The 14,882-nt window shown below is 42.0% G+C and overlaps 1 protein-coding gene across 1 annotated transcript in view; it reads left to right on the forward strand.

Annotated features, from left to right (window-relative positions):
- The first annotated feature begins 488 nt into the window (after nucleotides 1-488).
- The window catches only part of LTA4H (leukotriene A4 hydrolase), an 81,334-nt gene continuing 66,940 nt past the window's right edge, over nucleotides 489-14,882 (forward strand). Inside the window, exons 1-3 of the mRNA XM_073620274.1 lie at nucleotides 489-733; nucleotides 9,328-9,458; nucleotides 11,271-11,391. Coding sequence (XP_073476375.1) covers nucleotides 587-733; nucleotides 9,328-9,458; nucleotides 11,271-11,391 — 399 coding nt within the window. The 5' untranslated portion in view covers nucleotides 489-586. The remainder of the gene's footprint in view (nucleotides 734-9,327; nucleotides 9,459-11,270; nucleotides 11,392-14,882) is intronic.

Genomic DNA, 14,882 nt, shown 5'->3' on the forward strand with positions numbered 1-14,882 from the left:
ACCTCATGTTCTGGGAAGAACGCAATAATATTTTGGATTTCCCCTCACTCTCTGTCAGTACAAATAGAAAGGGTAAATAAGAACTTGAAAGATTTTTAGTGTATTTCTGGGCAGAAAAGTTTATCACTGGTGTGTGTACACATGGGTTTATTAATAGCACCGTCCAGTCAGCAGTACAGTGCATCTCCATGATAGTCAATGGGAAGTCAGCTTTCAGCAGGCCAGTGTGTGTTCTGTGGAAAGCTTTGTGGAGGTTTAGTACACAGTAACCATTATCTGTTTATTATTACATTGGTAGATGTTTAAAGTTACAAATTAGCGTTTCATTGGTATCTTTAATTGTTACAACGTTTATATTGCGGGTAATAAAACATATACATTGTAATTACTCTCTGCGAATTGCATGCAACAGCTTTCACTTCACACACCACCTGACCGCATGACTGACACAGTGAGTCACCATAGGACTACATCTCCCATAAAGACTCCCGCCTCGCCCGGTGCATGCAGGGATTGTTCTCTATATTAAACGTTAGAGCGTGTGACTGCACTCAGTGTGCTGGGAGAGCTGACAGAGATTTCTACCATGTCTGACCCGAGCTCATTCTGTGATGCCGAGCAGTTCATCACCCGCCATATCAACCTGCATCTGAGTGTGGACTTCTGTAGAAGAGTCATCTCCTCCTCTAGTGCCCTGACCGTCAGATGTCTGCAGGACTCCATCTGTAGCCTGGTACTTACCTGGATCTAGTCCTCATACACCTACATCTGATCTCTGCTACATCCATCAAGATCTATTCCTGATCTCTGCTGACCTGCACCCAGACCTGATCTCTGCTGACCTGCACCCAGACCTGATCTCTGCTGACCTGCACCCAGACCTGATCTCTGCTGACCTGCACCCAGACCTGATCTCTGCTGACCTGCACCTCAATTCCTGATCTCTGCTGACCTGCACCCAGACCTGATCTCTGCTGACCTGCACCCAGACCTGATCTCTGCTGACCTGCACCTCTATTCCTGATCTCTGCTGACCTGCACCCAGACCTGATCTCTGCTGACCTGCACCCAGACCTGATCTCTGCTGACCTGCACCCAGACCTGATCTCTGCTGACCTGCACCCAGACCTGATCTCTGCTGACCTGCACCCAGACCTGATCTCTGCTGACCTGCACCCAGACCTGATCTCTGCTGACCCGCACCTCCCATTCCTGATCCCTGCTGACCCGCACCGCCCATTCCTGATCCCTGCTGACCCGCACCGCCCATTCCTGATCCCTGCTGACCCGCACCGCCCATTCCTGATCCCTGCTGACCCGCACCGCCCATTCCTGATCCCTGCTGACCCGCACCGCCCATTCCTGATCCCTGCTGACCCGCACCCACACGTCTCTGCACCTCTGTTTTCTACACCCACGTGTGTCTGCACCCCTTTCTGATCTCTGCTCCCAGATTTCTCAATCTCTTACTGCTCTTTGCACCCACACATCTGCTTGTCATAACATCCCTTTTGGAAATTAGGTCTCCCTTTTATCTGGAAATCTTTAGTTGCACAAGTGTTTGTTTGGGCCTCATGTACACTGCTGCTGCTAAACGGATGTTTAGAAGCAGTTGGGCATTTTTTTGCAACTGCTCTTGAACTCTCCTCTGTTATCTTAGGCTTCATGTACACAGGAGGTTTTTACAACCTCTCCTGAAGGATATAACTTGACAGATAGTAACCCAAGTTTAAAACTTCCATTTTGCAGTGTACATGAGGCCTTATCTAAATGCGTCAAAACAGACATTTTTAAACATGGGTTACTATCTGTCAAGTTGAGGCCCTTTTCACACTACTGCGACTTCAAAGTCACGCAATATTACTGTGATTTCGTGGCTGCAATTTTGCCGCGATTCACGGCTGTGATTTCAGGGAATGCCTGCGTAACTGGCATCAAAGTTGCGCGGGGACTACTTTGAAGTCGGAATGACCTTGAAGTCGTACTAATATGAATGGTTGTCATTGGAAATCATGGGGAACGACTTTGAACTGGTTACTAAAGTCACAAAAATTCTCGTACGACAGAAAAAAAAAATCAGAAGCGATGTCATGTGTTGTATTGTTTTGTAAACAAAAATCGTACGATTTGGAATTGCACAAGGAAAATTTTCGTGCATGTCCGATTGACTAATATCGGATGAACTGTCCTGATCGGCTGTCGAAAGTAGTGTACACACGATCCGAAAATCGGACGACTGTTTTCGTACGATATTCAGATCACATGTACGGGCCATAAGGGTGATGCAAACAGATGGTCCTGGCACCTGCTTTTGCTGGGGCAAGCAGTGATTGGGCCAACTTTATATGTTGGGCACTTCATGAGCACTGGTCATTGTTGGTTTGGTACCAGAATATATAATGTTTATGGGCACCCCAAGATATGTATTAGTAGGTACTTTTGTGGTTGCAGAATTTAGTTTAAAATGAAATTTTACCTTACCTAAAATGTTGAACAGGTTCTCTTTAATGGGTACAAATGCCCCTTCAGTCAGTGTGCGTGGTTGTATGTATATGTATGTACGTCGTTTTTTATTATTTTTTAAATTTTTTTTTTTTTTTTATATCCTTTTAGACACCCTGGTGGAATATCTTTTTTAAAGTTTAAGTATTTTTTTTTTTTTTTTTTTTTTCCGGATTAAATTACTATTATGTAATGTGAGATTTAGCAAGAAATGCTTCACTTTTACAGGGTTACAAAACCAGACATGGTTGTTGAGATGTTTTAGTTGGAGTAACATAGCGTGGATGATTCATGTAACCGGGATCTAGACTTTATTTTTCAGGGAAACAGTGAAGTGGACGGATAAGCAAGTAATGCAATTGCGCAACACTAGTGACCAGGAAGCAAAGCTATGTATGAAACGAGAAAACCTGTTTGCACTCTATACACTATATAAACTTCTAAGTCATTCACGCTTTAAGATTATTAAAGCCAATCTTTTTTTACAGAAGGCTCTACTGTCCTACGCAGTGATTAAGTAGAGGGCCACAAAGCCTGAAACTGTATGAAGTTTGGGGAGAAGGGGAAAAAAAATCTCTATAATATTAGCACATGGCAGGTGGGGCAGAAAAGAAAGACTTGTGGCACTGTCCACATATGAGGGCTAATCTGATTTTTGGGGCATGTGATGGGCATGATTACCTTCTGGTAAAGGAAGGCTCTGTTGTGCTATGTGCTGGTTCTCTGAGGTTTTTTAATTCATTTTCACAATAACCTTCTGGGTTACCCTTTTTTTTTTTTTTTTTTTTTTTTTTTTTTAATAGTATATAAATATATATACCGGTAGATTGTCCTCCTGTTGCATTTTCTAAAATACAAAATAACTTAGTACTCCAAGTCAGCTTGTTTTCTCTTGGTAACAGCTTGGCCGATCCAGCTTTTGGAAACTCAGATGAACAGATCTCGCCACTGAACTCCCCAAAAGATGTAAAACCATTTGCTGATATAGCTTTTAAAGTGGAACCTATATGCAAAACTTTTTTTTTTTTTTTTTTTTTCATTTTCTTTTTGGATTATTTTTTGCCATCTGTGTCCCATTGGGAAGAAATCCCTTCGCTTCCTGTCCCATAGCTAAAACGGGAAGTGAGAGGAAATCCCTAGGGGACCTCCAGGTCATCAGAACTAATGTCCCCATTGCAAGATTTCCCCTCAACACCCCAAAATGTGAGATTTTCTTTCACTTTCAATGATAATGGTAAACAGGACAAATAGAGGAAGAATCTCTCCCTAAAGGAAACACTTCCTTCCGGGTTTGCAGACTCCGGCTGTGTGACTGGTTTCTGACCGATACTGATCACTAGAAAAATGTTAATATCGGCCGTGCCAATAATCGGTCGGCCCCTACTAGAAATGTGCTCCGCACTGAGGACCCTCTCACAATGATGCGTTTTTCTTGCATTTTTTACCTTACAAGTGTAGAGGTGCCCCTGTGTGGTCGCTGCATGTTCTAGCTCCACACATCGCCCTGCTTGGTTAGACATCCATTTCAGACACCCTTTGTCATTCAATGAACAGTCTTTTACTTGTTTTAGTTTTTATTAGGGGATTAAACTTGGATGGGGAAAAGGGACATGGAATGCCCAAATGATTGAGCTTGATTGAAATAAAGATGGTGGAATCTAAATTGAGTCTCCCAGCCTTCACATCTCCTCCAGCACACTACTTGATCACTTTGCTTTTCTCTGCTGTACAATTCTAGATTCCTGTCACTGTTGGCACATGGCTAGGCCTCACTTTGAATAAGTCCTAACATTTTCCTAGTAATCATTTACAGGCAGGGGTCTGCAGCCCCCTTAGTTTGTAGCAATCTTTTTAGATGAAAAGAATAGCTGTGCTAACTGATACTTGATGGACTACTGATCCCAGAAAGTCCAATGCAAATCCTGCAAACCCTCCTGGCTGCAGCAACTTGAATCCAACGACACCACAGACTCTCCCTCTGGCTTCACATCCAATCCTGGCATGTCCCTCCCAGAGCTTCTCACCGACCTCGGCATGGATCCCTCCTGAATGACTTTCCCGGCAGTGCTCCCCACTGTCCTGATGACCGTGTAGAGAGAGGCTCCAGACCCGAGTTCACCCCCCCCTAGAAAGGGGGTTCCCTCAAGGGCCACGACAGTCTAACACTCCAACATTCAGTTCTTCCACCGACGACTTCTCCCACAACAAGTTGACCATGGGTATATATAGGAGGCCTGCCCCCTGCCAATCCTCATTGGGGATTGGTCAGGGCTCCCAAATACACCCTATGTCACTCCAGCCCTCTGCCCTGCCTCTTTTCCAGAACACTCTGGAAATGAAGGAGGCGCCAGAGAAATAAAGTACATGTCAGTCACCTGCTGCTACACTAAACCCCTCCCCAGATCAAAAATAAACAGGCCGGTCTGCCTAAATTTACCTGCACTGGCAGTACAAACAAACACTAGGAGTTATTTACTGTATGCTGCGCTGATGTAATCGGCGCACGCGCTCTGAAGGAAGGGCCGCCCCCGCGGTCTGGTGACTGGTGGCTCCCGCGCATGCGCGGCCCCGGAAGGAAGACGGGGGAAGATGGATGTGGCCTGCATCGAGGACAACCCAGGCTTAGTTTGCAGGTAAGTGTCACATAATGTGCTAGTATGGGATGCATACTAGCACATTATGCCTTTACTTTGCAGGGAAGAGGGAAAACATTTTTTTTTTTTTCAGCAGTTTACTTCCTCTTTAAGGGCCCGTTCACACCTAAGTGTACTGGAATCGTAGGCAGAATTGCGTGATTCTGCTCTTGATTCCAGAATCGCAGCAAAATGCAGGATGCTTTTGCTATGCCATTATTTTTATTCATTTTTTTTTTTTTTTAATGGCACCCCACATGCGGTGTGATTTTTGCAGAGATTGTTGTGCGACAAAATGCACAAAAATTACGGCAAAAAACACCAAACAAGCCTGGCTCTGTGCCAAAATTTGGTACATGTGCTTCTTTTCAAAATAATGGTGCCACAAAAAAAGGCGTTGCTGCAGTAGACTTAAAGTGGTATTCCAGTCAGGATTTTTTTAAAAGTCAGCAGCTACAAACACTGTAGCTGCTGACTTTTAATAAGGACACTTACCTGTCCAGGGAGCCCATGATGTTGGCCCTCCAAGGCCGATCCGTCCATCAGATCGGGTGCTGGCGCCGCCATCTTAATGAAGGGAAATGGGCAGGGGAGCCTTGCGGCTTCCCTGCCCGTTTCCTACCGTTTCGTGGCGCTTTGTTAATGGCCCTGTTTTCAGGGGCAGCTCGCTGAAGAGGAGGAAGCGCCGCGGAATAGGAAGAGGCAGATTAGGAAGACTGCCTATCAACAGGGGTTTCTGGTAAGTAAAAAAAAAATTTTTTTTCCAAATGTGTGTGTGTGTGTGTATATATATATATATATATATATATATATATATATATATATATATATATATATATATATATATATATATATATATATATATATATAAAATTTATATAATTTTTTTTTTTTTAGAATGTTAATGTAATTTTTTTTATTATAGGGTGGACCTCCGCTTTAAGGCCCTTTCATACTGATGCAAAAAAAGAGACAAATGTTTCCCTTTTAAATCCTATGGGAATCTTCACACAACTGCACTCTGGGTGCAGTGCATTTTGAAAAGTCCTGCATGCTGCATCTTTGGTGCAGTTTTGAAAACTGCACCAAAAACACAGCTCCCAATTGAACTGCATGGAAAACGCAGCAATTATGCAACAAAAACACACCGTGTTTTGCATTTTTGGTGCATCTTTGAGTTGTGTTCATTATTCACGGCTGGATGCCAAAAACGCTCCATAAATGCTTTGAAATGCAGCAAAATCGTGGCAAAGATGCATATGCAATTTTTCCATGATTTTGCTACAGAGCAATATGAAAAAAAATATTTTTTGGCTGTGATCAGGGCCTTAATCCTATGGGGCGCTTCACACCACTGCACTGTGGGTGTGGTGCATTTTGAAAAGTCTTGCATGCTACATTTTTGGTGCGGTTTTTCCACTCCGTGGATATAGCTTTTATAGTACTGATCAGCCTTTTAGTCATCTCGCCTCTTGTCACCATGCACTTCCTGCATGTCACCATTTTCCACCAGCATCTCTTTCCACCCTATCACCATGCTCTTCCTACTTTGTATAACCCCTCTACACTTATCGCTCTGCACCCCTTAACTTCAGACCCTCTCACCTCTGTTTGATCACTAATCATACCACCCTATTCCCTACCCCTCACTACCTGCCTGTTACAACCCCCACATTTACTGACTGTACTGATGGATGAACTAGATGGACTTGTGTTTTTTTTTTTTTTTTTCAAGCTGACTATGTAACTATGGACCTCCATCTCAGCTGGCGACCTGCTGTTCTCTCTGGAGTTGCAGTTGCTGAAGTTGACTGGATTGGCTATGCCAAGTGCAGCATTGTCCGTTCCTCCTGATACCCTATGAATGTTGTAGATAATCATGGAGCTACAGTGGCAAGTGTCTGTGGTATAGGATGCCATCTTACTACCTGCAGGGGAAGGAAGTTGTTTTCTTTTCAACAGGGAGCTACTGAGGGAGTATGTGTGGGTGAAGGGCTAGTTGGGGGGGGGAGGACAATGGTTACTGGTGGTATGAATGAGACGGGATAACTGAGGTGTTGGGCCTGGTGGCTTTGTCTGATTCCTGGGGGGATTACTAGGAAATTGTGCACAAGGGTGAGGGTGGTTGTCTCACTCCTCATACATATACTGCCCCTTGTAATACCAGACCTGGACATTTGTTAAATTCAAATGGTCAGTTTGTTTTCCTGGCCAATGTATGAAGGTGATTTGAGTTTTGAGCATCAATCAGGGCTTAAATCTCCAGTGTTTTTATATATTTTCTTATGCTTGTGAAGGTTCTCATGTATCCAGATCTTGGTATAGCTAGAATTAGTAAGTCACATCCCACTGGACTTGTTCTGAGTGGTGAGACATCTATAACATTGCAAACTTAGGCCAGTTGAATATGATTCACTACTTCTAGCTGTTCAAGAGGCATATAGCTAAGAGGGGGTGTTGTCCTTGTGAAGAGCATTCCTAAATACCTATTGTAGAACCTTTTTTTGTCTTACAGTGGACTTGAACTAGTTTTTTGTGCTGAACTTTACGTGCACTACCTCGGTGTTGAAACTGACTTGCAGGTGTAACTGTGCAAGTTTGTTTGTTTGTTGTGTGTTTTTTTTTTTTTTTTTTTTTTCCAGTTTTGGCAGCAAACTAAGTTGGAAAGTTGGATTTAAAAGAGGTGTTTAAAACTGTAAACCTTGTAGTCCTTTGTTCAGTAAGGAGAAATTGGCAGATTGGGTAGCAATGAGTGTTATAATTATATTTACTTTTTTGACCCCATTTCTCTGATCCACCAGTTAAATGTCTTTTTATCCAAGGTTTTTGTGTATTCTGTGCAATGGGCAAATGTGTGATTTTTACTCCTACCCATTCAGACTATCCGTAGATGGTAGATGTTCACCAGATTTGAAAAAGATCTCTAATACAGAAGGTATTCTGTTAAAGTGGTTGTAAACCTCAGACATGAAATACGAACAAGCATGTCCCTCTATGGCAGTTTCTCAACCAAGGTTCCGTAGAACCCTAGAGTTCCTCCAGGGGTTGCTTGGGGTTCTTTGGGCAATTTCTGCCTCTCCAGATAAGTGTTTGTGTGGTGTTTTTTTTTTTAATTTATTTATTATTGCAAGAGAATACAGCTGACTGGTTCAACCCAAGTTGATCGATCGATCATCTTTGTACATTCAGCCTGCCCATTAACGGTTTAAATATTGGGCAGTTCTGCAGGAAGATTTGAACTGTGTATGGCCAGCTTAATTTACTGTGCTACTATCTATGCTTACAGGCTTAATGCTAGCCATACACTATACAAACCCATTTTCGAAAAACTAACATTCGGCCGCAAGAGCAAATAATAGTGCCATCGTGTAATGAGCGATAAATTGTTCAGTGGACATAAATGAATCAATTTTTGTTTGTTTTTTTTTACATATACCTAGTGAAAACAGTACGGACGGGAAACGCATTAACCTTTCAATTTATAATTCTTTCGGCAGAAAATTTCCAAACTTGTCCTTTTTTTTTTTTTTTTTTTTTTTTTCTCAAACGTTCCAACGATTATCGCTTTTGTGCCCATTAACTGGCCGAAAAACGAACAAACTGTCTAAACGACCGAATTTTGGCGGCCGCTTTTTTATTTTTTATTTTTCCCCGTATAGTGTATGGCCAGCATTGCAAAAGAGAACCTTGGACGCTACTTGTGCTGCGGAGTCTCCTGTGAGGGGGAGAGGGGGGAGAAGAGGTGCTGCAGATGTGCACAGCGCTAGATCAAGATCAGGCTCGGGTAAGCATTTATCCTTAGTTCACATGGTTGCAGGTGCGGGAATCGCAGCTGATCCCCCACCTGTAATCGCCTGCAGCCAAAATGTGCTTCTCTGTAGAGACAGGAAGGGCTGGCATTCATTCTTAATGGCACCCCCCCCCCAAACATTTAAACCTGCAGTGTGTCTGCAGGTATGGGAATCGCACGGAAATCGCATGGTGCACACTGAACATACAGTGAATTAATATGCACTTGCCATAAAGTGGTCTAGTAATTGGCACTTGGCTTTCTGTTGTATGGAATCACTGGACAGTTTTGAATATATTTTGTTCTAATTCTCTCTTGAAACTCATGATTTAGCCATTCATTTTGTATCTATAAACCAAGCAGGCTTGGTGATCTTTTCTGACTCTTCTATTTTAATCTTAGATTTTGGATACCAAGGACCTCACCATAAAGAAAGTTTCAGTAAATGGACAAGAAGCCAAGTTTTCTCTTGGGACAAGTCACAGTTTTAAAGGCACTCCTCTTGAGATCCCTCTTCCCTCTCCACTGACAAGGTAAACTTTCTACATGCTTCTGAAGACAAAAATGAACTTTTCTTATACTGTGTACAGAACATTAGTGATTAACCTTTTTACAGTCTAGAATAGGAGATAGGGTATTGATTTCAGGTGGTAATTAACAGACATTTTCTGACTAAATAGGAACCCTTTGGTGTATACCATTGATTATCTGGTATGATACCAAGTATTTAGGTGTATTTAGATTTTTCTATTTGTACTGTAGTTTTTTTTAATTTTACGATTAGGTTTTGCAGTACTGTTCATTGCAGTGATATGACCTATTTTATTGCGTGTGTTTACTACCTTCAAATCAGTCTTGTCTACAGCACATTCCTAATCACTATGATCAAAGTACAAAGTCTGGGTCCGACGGTTCTACAAGCTGCTTGCTCAGCAGTTTTGTTTTTTTTTCTTTTTGTTTTTTTCCTTCTCTTCAGTCTTTACAGACAAGTCTGGTCTATCTGGAACCTGAATTTGTTTTAAAGAAAATCTTGGGATAACAAACACTTGAAGTGATATTAAAGGTTTGGCTTTGTTTATTGAAGGGGGGGGGGGGGGGGGGGAGTCATACTTGCCTCCTCCATGTAATGGTCTTTCACAGAGCAGCCCTGAACCGCCTCTTGTCCGGTCCCCCCTGCAGTGCTTCCTGCTCCTTCCCCATGACCAGTGCCCCCCATAGCAAGCCACTTGCTATGGGGGACACTGGTGCTTACTTGCTCCTGAGCCCTGCTCTGTGTATCCAAAAGACACATAGAGTGGTGCTCGACCCTGCCCCCAATCTCCTCATTGGCTGTGATTGGCAGCAGTGAGAGGTCCGAGGGTCACACCTCATATACCAAAAGGCCACATGCAGCCCTCGGGCCGCAGGTTGGGCACCAGGGCCCTAGAGCATTCAAGTGCCTTGCCTAGTAACATCTGCGTGGAGATGGCTGTATTCTCCATGAGTATTCCTAAGGTTGCATATACCACTAAGGTGGTCCCTAGCAGCATCACCTAACGTGAGTTATTTTTTTCATCTTCGTTCTTTCTGGTTTATACGCCAATTTGCCCTAAAAAAAAAAAAAAAAAAAAATTACACCAGAAGAGACTTTTCTGCTGTTCTCTCTTATATTATACTTTTCATTGATCCTAGAAAAACAATTCATAAAGAAAAGCATTAACTGGATATCTCATATGAATTGTACTAAAAACATTGTGGCATTCTAATCCACAGTGGACCTTGTATGAGTAGATGGACTTAGAGAAAAGACTTGTATGTAGCTTGCCAGGCACTAGCATGTAGAGTAAAGTGTTTCACTGGCCATACACTATAGAAAAGCATTTCAAACACTAGGACCATTCATTAGATTTCTAAATCATCAGGGTGTGTTCAACCGCAGTGTTGAGAAAATACGAAAGAGAAATGGGGGGGGGGGGGGGGGGATTCTTGAATGAATTTCTAACTGGGAATGTGGTTTTCATATAGGGAAATTGCTTTCATTGCAAAATCGAATGTTAGAAAAAAATGAAATGTGTTTTTAAACAACGTTCTCGTTCTCAAATGGACTGTGAGAATTTTAGTTATTGGTGTTTATTTAAAAATCTACTAATGTATGGCCAACTTTAAATCCAGCTCACTAACTTCTTCTGCTCAGAACTTGGCTGAGAAATATGGTCTCACTTTCTTTAAATGTCCTGAGACGTTGATAAATTCTCCTCCCCCTTTTTTAAAATTTTTTTTTTTTTAATTGGTGTTCTTCGCCTTCAGTTATGTTGTATGTGTTTTTCATTGCACTTCACTTGTAACGTGTCCATTTTGATTTACAGAGGGCAGGAAGCCATAGTGGAAATTTGCTCTGAAACCTCACCCAAATCCTCAGCTCTTCAATGGCTCAACCCCGAGCAGACTGCAGGGAAGACTCATCCCTATCTTTTCAGCCAGTGCCAGGTAACATCCCTGTTCTGTCTTCCTGCTAAAATTATGTCGCATGCATATATATATATATATATATATATATATATATATATATATATATATATATATATATATATATTTTTGCTTATAATACATTTGTTAGGTTTTAAAGAGAAGCAAAATAACCCCGTCTACTCCTCCAGCCCTACATCTCTCCTTTAGGGCGCCTGGCCATCCCTCCCCATTATAAAGATCTAGCACAAATAAAAAGTCAGCCCTATAATAATTACATACAAAGAAAAAAAAGTGTGTGTATATATATATATATATATATATATATGTATGTGTGTATATATATATATTTAGTGTATTTGTAGAGCCTATAAATCGTTGTGATTTCTGTAAAGTGGTTTTAATTTATTTACAACAAATGAACAGTAATGAATTGACTGCATAAGTATACCCCTCCTTTTTGTTATGACCGTAACTATCATTATAACAGCTAATTTCTGTGTGCATCAGCTTTAGTAAATCTACCCCATTGTCTTAAGGCAGCCCAATGAAATCAATGCACCAAAATTTCCTAAAAAAAAATAAGATGTGCCACAATTTTTAACGCAGCGTGTGTGCATTTGGTTTATTCTAAATAAATGCCACTGCAATGCATGTATTCTGTGTTACAGTAATGCACACATTATTACAACACATAGGCCCTCAATGTTCAACAATAAAATCTAAACTGTTCAATACTTTTAATGGATGCTGTATGTGTGTGGTTTTTTTATGTCTAATTTGAATAAATGTGGCAAGTATTTCTGCCACTGATATCTGCAAAGTTCTTTTTCAAATTCTTAATGTTAAAGTTTCCAAACACAAAATAAAACCTGGATAATCGGGGGGGGGGGGAGACAAAAGCAAGGCAGTACCGAGTCTGATTCAAATTTGGAATACTTTACTTTCTGGTAAAAAAAAGTTTTTCTCAGGTAAAGAGCAACATCTGTGCAGGAACATCAGTTTTTGAATGGTACAACTTTTGTATTCTGTGTGAAATTTAATGGTCTCCTCTACCACCGCTCAGTATTGCTGAGATGTGAATGGGGGGGGTAGGAGGTGCTGGTTGGGGGAAGGAAAAGGAGAAGCCTGCTGTATTATCTAGTCAGTCACAAGCTAATGTCCAAGCCTGGGTAGTTGGAGGAAAAGGTTTAATCAGTCCAGTAAAAACAGGTTTTGCAAATTGTTATCTTTAACGATCGGAGGCACGACCATCTTCCATTGTATATATTTACAGGGGGTGAATCAAAAGTGATCACTTGTATTGTTTGGATAAGATGGGAGCCAAGTAAAACAGGCAAGCTGCCGGTTCATCTTCTAGCTGAACATCAAAAAGTTTGAACACCAGGTCTTGCACTTTGTATCCAAAAAAGGTTTCAAAGCCTGACGGGTCCAGGACATACGTGTATGTATGTATGTATGTGTGTGCATTCCTGTGTAAGACACTGCCAGCCAGGGCCGGTGGGGGGGGGGGGGGGGCACTGTCCTGGGCGGAGTGTGGGAGGGGACGCCAAAACACTCTCCTGGCCACAGGTTCCTGGCGGGCTGGATTGGGACGACAAGCTCTATTACAGGTGGGCAGAGCAGGCAGACTACACAAGACTGCAGCCTCGATCACTGCTTTCTGCTCAGCAGACATTGGAGCTCTCCCCAGGCAGACTGAAGATCACAGATAACAGAACTGACTGCTGTTTCTACTTCTGTGAGTCCCGACCTGTTGTGCCTTCCTGCAATGCTGTTCTGTAAACCTGTGCTGACCTTTGCAATGCAGGTTTACTAAAGAGAAAGTAAAATGTTTTTGAATAGGTTAGGAATATACTGGGCCATTTCAGGCTCTACATAGATGTATTTCATACACGCACTCTCTATCATAATAAAAATCATGCCTTTTTAAAAAGATATAATGTGTGGAATACATCTATGTAGAGCCTGAAAAGTACCAGTATATTCCTAACCTATTCAAAGATTTGACCATTACCGCAAGTAAAGTGATGCAGCCCAACCACAGCAAAATGTGATAGTCCACCCTTCCTGTGCTGGGGGAAATAGCCTCATGTTTGTTTGCTCCAGCCAGCTGCAGTGCACTCTCCCTCCACCCAAAGCCTCAGCATCATTATACTATTCAAGAGTTGTAAAGTCTCGTGACTTTTCACCTTTAAAGGAGTTGTAAAGGTAGAAGGCAAACCTTTACCATCACTTTAACTCTGTATGGTATGATGAGGCTGGAGTGTGACAACAGCCACTCACAATTCACCTAGGAGCTCCAGAGGACCAGTCACATTACTGGAGAAAGCCTACTGGAGCAAGAAATGAGGTAAAGTGGAGTACACACAGATCAAAATTTGGTTCAACAGGGACCAGCTGAATTTTGATCTATGTGTGGCCTTGCCTGTTAGACAGAAGCCCATGAGATCAGCTTCTGTAGAATGGGACTGCTGAAAAACCGTATTCGATCAGTGGCTTGCAGCCAATCGGCTGCAGCACTGATCAGTGTGTTCTGACAGAAGAGTCCCCACTGTCGGCATACATCTCAGCGGAGGGGATTTCTGCATCCACCACTCTTGTGTGGATTGATGAATCTGTTAGTGTATTTATTTTTTTAATTCAGCGTGGCTGAATGGGGAAAAAAAAACCTATGCATGTACAGTGTATGCCAGTTTAAGTGGTTTTACCTTACTACTCTACTCCTAGAATAAAAGGCCCATACACACAATGAGAATATCGGACAATTATTTATTTATTTTTTCCTCCATGCTAGTCTCATGGAAAACAAATCGTAAGCTAAAGTTACAAAAATTCTCATTAGACAGAGTACAACTTCAGAAATGATGTATTGTAATGTATCCTTTCATTTCCGGGCATGCGCAGTCTTGGTGTGGGTTTTTTTTTTTTTTGTGCAAATACAATACTAATTAAATGAAAATCGTTTGTTTTGTCTTACAAAAAAATGTTTTGGTGCTTATTTTGTGATATTTTCACATAAATTGTAGTAATCGGCTCTTGAAAGCTGTGTACTAGGGGGGCGCATGCGCGAAGCTGTCTAAACAAGACATGTCTGCTTAGAGCTCTGCACCGACCGGGACCTGACAGCCTAATATACCGAGTCACACCAGATCAAAACCTCCACACAGTGCCTAGTTTCTTCCTGAAGTTTGTGGCAGACTTTGGCATGTATAGTGGGGAAAAAAAAATCAAAATTGAAATCAGCAAAGCCTCAAATGCTGACGAGCCGCATCTAAAATCATGGTGCCATCTTGGTTCACCTCATAGCCTTGTACACAAGTATGACCCCTATTACTCAGCAAAACTCCCAAATTGGCTCTGACCTGCTTGCCCAATTTGAAAGGGTCCTCCCATAAGGCACCTCAGATGCCATTACAGACAAACTTGCGTGTGAGATTTGTGAGGTAGGCTAATGCATCTCTATTCTAGAACAGAGGGTGAATGAATTTGACATCACTACCTCAACGGAT

This window comes from Aquarana catesbeiana, linkage group LG03 (assembly GCF_042186555.1).
Source record: "Aquarana catesbeiana isolate 2022-GZ linkage group LG03, ASM4218655v1, whole genome shotgun sequence".
In the NCBI taxonomy this organism is placed as follows: domain Eukaryota; kingdom Metazoa; phylum Chordata; class Amphibia; order Anura; family Ranidae; genus Aquarana; species Aquarana catesbeiana.